The sequence below is a fragment of the Pteropus vampyrus genome, unplaced genomic scaffold (assembly GCF_000151845.1).
Source record: "Pteropus vampyrus isolate Shadow unplaced genomic scaffold, Pvam_2.0 Scaffold234, whole genome shotgun sequence".
NCBI lineage: Eukaryota > Metazoa > Chordata > Mammalia > Chiroptera > Pteropodidae > Pteropus > Pteropus vampyrus.
In genome coordinates, this window is record NW_011889015.1 from 2,328,520 (window position 1) to 2,336,523 (window position 8,004).

The 8,004-nt window shown below is 33.1% G+C and overlaps 1 protein-coding gene across 1 annotated transcript in view; it reads left to right on the top strand.

Annotated features, from left to right (window-relative positions):
• The window catches only part of PARP8 (poly(ADP-ribose) polymerase family member 8), a 156,726-nt gene that overhangs the window by 118,214 nt on the left and 30,508 nt on the right, over positions 1 to 8,004 (top strand). Inside the window, exons 15-17 of the mRNA XM_023519734.1 lie at positions 1 to 402; positions 1,963 to 2,013; positions 2,118 to 2,213. The exon at positions 1 to 402 is cut by the window's left edge and continues 1 nt beyond it. Of these exons, the coding sequence (XP_023375502.1) occupies positions 1 to 402; positions 1,963 to 2,013; positions 2,118 to 2,213 (549 nt within the window). The remainder of the gene's footprint in view (positions 403 to 1,962; positions 2,014 to 2,117; positions 2,214 to 8,004) is intronic.

Genomic DNA, 8,004 nt, shown 5'->3' on the forward strand with positions numbered 1-8,004 from the left:
TCTCTGTCCAGCGACCCCAGGGCTGAGCAGGCAGTGACGACAATTAAGTCGCACAAACTCTTGACCCGTTCCTGCCCTCCAGCTGTCAAGCAAGAGGACTGCCTCACCCTCAAGTCTCATAAACTATTGACTCGATCTTGTTCTGGAGATCCACGCTGTGAGCACAACACCAACTTGAAGCCCCATAAACTGTTAAGCAGGTCTTACTCCAGTAATCTCAGAATGGAAGAGTTATATGGCCTGAAAAATCACAAGTTGCTCAGCAAGGCTTACTCCAGTGCCCCCAAGTCATCCAAAACTGAGCTTTTCAAGGAACCTAACTCAGAGGGCAGGAGGCTCTCTCTTACCTCAGGGCTTATTGGTATCTTAACACCATCTTCATCTTCATCATCCCAGCCTGCTGTGCGTAAATGTTTTCATCTTGTGTTCTTAAATGTTAAGCTGACGTTGGGTAGAGGTTTTTCAGAGACTAGTAGAGATCTGGTAGAGGAAAAAGAAGCAAGATTATTTTTCGTTTTTAAAAATTTACTGGTGGTTTTTTCTTTGTTTGTTTTTGCATACTAGACAGTTGCTACTGGTACTGTAAGTTCATTTTGATTCTGAAAAAATAAACGTAGCTTATTGATTTGAGGTCCTGTCCAAATTCCTGTCACATTAATAAATGCTACTAAAAATGTAAAGAAGTCAGTTGGGTTCACAAAGCCTATCCTTTTAAGCAAGTTTGAATTTTAACACTTTTTTAAGTAGGTTTATCTGATCTCTAATTTTCTCAGATAAGTAGTGGAGGAAAAAGTTTGTCTATTAATTAAGAGTAATGTCCTATCAGCTATATATATGAAAGAAGAAAACTTTGCTCATGGACACTGTTACTTGCAGAGAAAAGCCACATTTCCAGCTGTATCTCTCTGCCTTACTTAAAGCTGCTCTTGGTGTCTACTTTATAACACCAAAGTCACTTTCTCCTGAAGATGTTTATTTTGGAAGGGGCATGAGGCTGTGCGATGACTGTATTAAAGCTTAAGTCCTTTGGGTGGTATTTATCGGGAGTCAGTCTTTCACGAAATTTACCTCTAGAATGATCTACGTTATAGTCAGTTTCAGATAAAGAAACAGACCTATCTTCTTGTTGAAAAGTTTTGTTTGCTTTCAGTGTGTGTGTGTCTGTGTGTGTCTGCATTGGGGGAGAGGCATATTTAGCTCTTAACTATTAATGTGGATACACCTAGCAATAGATGAAATTGAAAAAAATAAGAAGATGCTGTTTTTAGAAAGCTGTGTTTCTCTTGCATAGATTTATTTCTAAAATTAAATTGTAAATTATAGTATAAAATTTTATTTGTATTAAGAAAAGATATTTGAGTATATTGATAATTTTAGGTAGATATCTCTTAAAGTCCATTTCTTCCCAAAAGTAAGCATTAAGGGCATTAAGAAAATAATGCCAAAGAGTTACTCAGTAGAAAGTTTCTTGTGATAGTTATACCTAAGAAAGATAATCTCAGATATTCTGTAAAAGAAAATGTCTTCATGTCCTCCTGTATGGTTAAGCATAATATAATAGTTTAGTGTTGTATTTTCAGTAACTATCTAATATGTCCTTGGAGGAATAATTCTGATAGTAAAGTAAGATTGAAGTCCTCTAAATGAGGAGCTGGGAATTTTGACAATGAGTAATAGAGGAAATAAGTTTTTGTGATCATGTAAAGATGCCAATCACTTTTACTAGAAGATCAGAAATTAAGAATTTCATTTAGTTTAGACACAGATTGCAATAGTAGTGGCAGAAAGTGTTTGGAATACAGAAATTCTAAAATTTTGATGTCATTGTCAGTGATTTATCTCATAAAACAGGTGATCTTAGATCACATCTTCATTCACTATTTCACAAAGTAAAAGGCTATAATTTACATATTTTCCCAGTTAAAGAAAATTATGTTGTTCTTTTACTTTGCTTTTTTATAGCCAAATGGTGCCAAATGCATTCCAATACGAGACCGTGGCTTCCTAGTGCAGGTATGAGCCAAGACTCCTACCATTGTAGAAAATTTTAGCTTTTAGTAGGTTTTCAACTCATTTTCATCTTTGACCTGATTGTTTCTCTTTGTCGTTTTATTCAGACAATTGAGTTTGCTGAACAGCGGATCCCCGTATTGAATGAATACTGTGTGGTTTGTGATGAGCCACACGTGTTTCAGAACGGCCCCATGCTTAGGGTGAGTTCTCATTTGTACAATGTCAGTGTTGATTTTGAATATAAGTGAAAAGGGTTAAGATATAAAGATAAGTAAATAACTGCATTTACAGTAAATACTGCGTTGAGCAAATTATTTAATATACAAAGCGTTATAATTTTCACAGACGAATCACTTTTTCTTAAGGAGTCCATGAAAGGGGCAAGTAGTTTATATTAGAAAAATTATTTCTTATTGTATTTCTTACATGTGCCTATCATCTGCCTTTTTATCCATTTATCTATACCTATATCTGTATCCATTTACATCTAAATCATATATCACCTATATCATATAGATGTAGGTGGGTATAGAGATAGATATAAATCTAGATATATATGTATAAACTTATAAACAATTCTGTTTCTTTAAAACCACACAATTCAACATGTTTACTATAGAGAACGAAGGGTAGTCCTCATTCCATTAAGAGGAGGGTATACAGTAGCATGCAGAGAATCAGAATAAAGATTTCAAAAAATGCTGGCTCGTTGACACATTAGGGGCATGATTGGGGGAGTATAGAAATAAGAATCAATGTGTGTATGTGCATTTAGGGGAGAAATTATCCAATTTCTAAGAATTGTTATATGAAATTCATATAACATATAATTCACTATTTTAATGCATACATCACTGGTTTTTAGTATATTCGCAATGTTGTACAACCGTTGCTACTGTCTAATTCCAGAACACTTGCATCACCCAGGAAAGACACTGACTCTTACCATCACCTCCGGTTTCTGCTTCCCCTCATTCTCTGGCAACCATTAATCTATTTTCTATCGCTATGAATTCACCTGTTCCAGATATTTCATATAAATAGAATCATACATCATGTGGCCTTTTGTTTTGGGATTCTCTAACTTATTATGTTTTCATGGTTTAGCCATGTAGCATGTATCAGTATTTTATTCCTTTTTATGGTGGAATAATGTTACATTATATGAATATAGGACATTTGTTTATCCATTCATTGGTTAATAGAATTGTTCGAATATATGTTAATTCCGTTTAACTTTTTGACGCACTACCAAACTATTTTTGACAGTGGCTGCACCATTTTTTCTTCCCATCGGCAGTACATGATGTTTCTTTCCAGTTTCTATACATCTTCACCAACATTTGTTATTCTCCTTTTTTTTTTTTTTTAATTTTAGCCATCCTAGTGTGTGAAGTGGTATCTCATGATTTTGATTTACACTTCACTGATGACTAAAGACTTCAAGCATCTTTTCATGTGCTTATTGACCACTTGTGTAACTTCTTTGGAGAAATGTCTGTTCAAATTCTTTGCCTATTTTTAAACTGGGTTGTTTGTCCTTTTTAGTCGTTGAGTTGGTAAGAGTTTTTTATATATTCTGAATACTATATCCTTATTAGATACATAATTTGCAAAACTTTTCTACTGTTGCATGGGATTTCTTTTTAAAACTTTTTTTATTAAATCTATTGGGGTAATATTAATTAATAACAAATTTCAGGTATACGACTTTGTAGTACAACATCTTTATACTCTGTCGTGTATTTCTAGGCACACAAAAGTTTTTTAATTTTAATGGAGTTCAGATTTATCAATTGAAGTTCACAAAGATATATACCTGAGTTTCCTTCTAAGAGGCTTATAGTTTATAACTTATATTTAAGTAATTGTATTTCAAGATATATATTTTAAAACATACATAATAGCCATTTATGATCATGATCGTCTGTCAAGTTTCATATGTTTGTTTCATTTTATTTATGGGAAACATTTAAGAAGTATTTTCTTGCCACTCTTATACTATATTTTGCTAGTCGGCTTTGTTCTCAGAGACATTGTTACTCTGAAATCCAGCATTTAGTTCATTAATAATCAGCATTTATTAATTAAATATTTGTGTAAGTTTATTATTTTTATTCAATACCTGGAAATGTATAGTTATGAGAATGGGGAGAATCCTTTGGTTACCTCAGTTTATTTCATGTAGAAGGCACCTTTTTACTTTGTCACTGTCCACCTTTTGATCTTGATCTATTGCTCGGTCCGTGGCTATGCCATTTCCACTGCAGAAAATAATAGTAATGTTATTAATGGCACATTGCTTTTTGAGTGCTTTTTATGTGAGCGTGTGTTCGAAATGCTTTACATAGATTATCTAATTTAATCTTCATAATGACCCTATGAGGTGAGTATTATTAATATCCCTCCTTTACAGTTGAGGAAAGTAGTAATTTATTCAATGTCACACTGCTAGTAAATGATAGAGACATCATCTGAACCATGGCAGAATGGCACCAAGGCCACAGTTCTTACCATGAAGGTACTCATGACTCATGTACTTGAATTGACTTCTTTTACGTCCTGAAAATTTACTACACGCATTGTTGGGGATTCACTCTCTGTGTTTTAATCACTGGCAGTTCATTCCTATAGTGATAGAAAGGTCATAGGTGTCACTAGTGTTCTCTATGCCTTACTTCAAATTTTATTTTACTTTATATCATTCTGTACCAGTGAAATTTGCTGTCTCTTTCCAGAAGTGGAAGTGCTTTTGTAAAGGAGAAAACAACATTTAAAAAATAAATATAGGTAGTTATCACATTTTTATGTTGCTGTAATTCAGACTGATATCTAAGGAAATCAGAGAAATTACTTTGGTTTCTTAAATAGTAAGGTACCTGATGTATTAAATCAGATCAGGAAATGAAAATCAGAGAAACATTTTATATTCAAAAGAAGAGAGATAAACAGAAAAAACTGCCTATTGATTGTGTTAAACAGATATTTCACCTAAATCAGACATTCTCATTTTCTCTAGATCTCTCATATTTACATTGCAATATGTCTTACTGTAATTTTAATAGTAATATATAAAAATTATTACAAATATAATTTCTTATGGAGTATTAATAGACTGACTCGCTGATCATTTATTCAGTCCATATGATATGTTACAAACTGTAATAAATCCCAGAGATGTAAAAAGAATAAGCTATAACCCAGTGGTGAGTAAATAAGATAAAGCTCTCAGGTTTCCATAGAATTCTATGTCTGATTTTTATTATGTTTCCTGGATCTTTCTCTCTAAAAATTCACTGTTTCTTGTATTTTTTCTCTTTTCTCCCAGCCTGTTTTTTATATGACATAGTCCCCTTTTACCCCTATTTTCCTAAAATTTTAGTCTATTTGTGCTAATCTGCCACTTTACTCAGAGGTGTATGTAAACATGTCATACTTTCTGCTACATGGAGAACTGAACTGCTTATTTAGAAATACCAGGATGCTCCAGATTTCCCTTTTGTTTACAATGTTTATAAATGTTAGGTTCTGACATGTAACAGGTTCTGACATGTAACATTTTGAATCTGCGTAAAGCCCACATTAACATCAGGAGGATCGCTCAGAGATGCCCGATTTTTCAGTTTGGCAGTGCGCTTTGGATCATCACCAGAAAACCAAACCCAAACCGAATCGTTGGCTCTCTGCATTTTGGAATCAACTAGAGTGTTAATACAGCAAACTCTTTCAGAGATGCTTTTTAAATGTTGATTGTGTCTTCATTAAGTGATTTTTGCAAAGCAAGAAAACAAGGTTTCATCGACAGAATCAGCCAGTTTTATCAGCCTCTGAAGCCCTAGTTGTCCTCGTCTTTTTGTTACCCTCACCTTCAGCACTCCCATCCTGGATCAATGCAGTTGTTTTCTTCTGTGAACCTTGCACGCGAGCTGCTGACCTCATTTGGAGAAAACCCATGTATGCGCAGATCGGTGTCCTTACAAAGTTGGAAGTTTGTCATTGATACTTGACAACTATTCTGTGTGTCCCTGGTTAATAGACTTTCCATTTCCCACCTCAACATACGATGTGGCACTTGTATCTCATTCTCTTCTCATGCCATGTGACAGTGTCTCAGATTACTTGCTCTGAGTGGAGCCATCAGTCCTGAGAGTCTCAAGTCACCATTTGAGAATAATGCCTAATCCTACTAAAGCAAAGTCAACTCAGAATCCTGAAAATCTGTATTTTTCTGTATCCAACCTTACTGTGGACCTTAGACAAATATTTGTCACTAAGATTTTTATTTGCACAGTGAAATTAATAATACTCAGTTATAATTTGGTCATAGTTTAAGGCATTTCTATGAAAATTCTCGGGAAACAGCATGTGGATAAACCTGGATATGTCTCATTTTACCTTTTAAGAGGAAGATAGTCGGTCTTCTTATTTAGGTCTGACTTTAATATTTGAAGAATGGACGAAAAAGTACATCTTGTTCCCTCCCTGTTACTCTATCCCCAAAGTTACAGAAGTTAAGATTTCAAGTTCTGAAATACAGGCTAAACTAAATAAAAATTATGCCAGAAGGCTTTTAGTTCAAAAATATGTTTTATTTTTTTACATCCAAATTGAGTAGAAATTGGTTTTAATGCTCAAACAACTACTTTAGTTCTATGAAATAACAGGGCTCACCATGTGTTGAGGCCTAATCTGGTCTGATCCTGTCATATAGTAGACATGTCTTGATCTCTTTGGGATTACTGTCTGTCTTATGAGCAAGTCTTTTGCAACCCCAAACGTGTTTCTCTTCCGAACCCTGAAAAGAACTCAAAGCATTGACTATAAAACTGGAAATACAGAGAATTAAAGGCTTGTAAGTTTTTTGTTTCTAGGAGCTATTCTTAATTATTCTCATGTTTCCAACACTAGTTTTCTTGTGTTTCCAACACTAGTTTCTACCTTATAAATTTGTATTTACATTGCTCATTTCTTTTTTAGCAAGAAAGATTTTAGCAATATAGAATTTTGATAAGCCGTGGGTATGAAAATAAAAATGCTACTTAATGCTTCAATGCAAATTTTTATTTAACACTTATTTTGTGTATACATTGAGTAAAGGACAGCTAACGCAAGTTACCTTGTAGTGTTAATATTTAAACATCTTTCTATACCTCAAGGAGATTTCATAAACCTTATCTCACTTGGTTCTCTTTGTCACTTGGTTCTCATCATCCTGGTGAGCCAGCTATGATTTCGATACCTGTCTTACAGATAGGAAAATTGAACTGTGCACATATACTCCACATGGAATAATTTATATGCACTTTTATTTGTTTTATAAGGTTTACATGAAATTTTTTTTTGAACTAAAAGACTGGCAAAAAAAGATTTGAAACCACTCATCTACAGCATGTTATATATAAATACTTAAATTCTCTTCAGTTGTATTGTTTCTATTTTCAATGGGAAGTAATTTAAATTGATTGAAAACACAGTTTTCTTAAATGCAGTTCAGTTCTAAACTATTCTTTAGAGTTTAAAAATGGTGTTTGAAATATGCTTTTATTACTCATTTTAATTGCTTTGATTCAAGTAAAATTAAAAATGTATTCATCTTAGCTTAAAAACTTCTAAAATAGATGTTAGCTTAGGGACCTATAGAGTTCTCCCTGTTTTTAAAAGTTGTATAATGAATATTATATTGCAAAAATATTATGTTTTTGTAATGGCAGGAGAGATTTGCCATGGTTTTACAGTTTAAATCATAGAAACTAATTGCTTGAAGGTAATATAATAATATAACATTAAGAATGGGTAATATTTTACAAATTGAAACTAATTGTAAAATCAAAAATGAATTAGTAAATACTGTACACATTTGGATATATTTAGGCATACATACTTTGCATTAAAGTATGTGTAATAAAACATCATTTCACTTATTTAGTAACAGCTATTAAATGACTGTTCTATTTTGAATTGATGCTAGAGTTTTCTGTGTTAATATAGTTA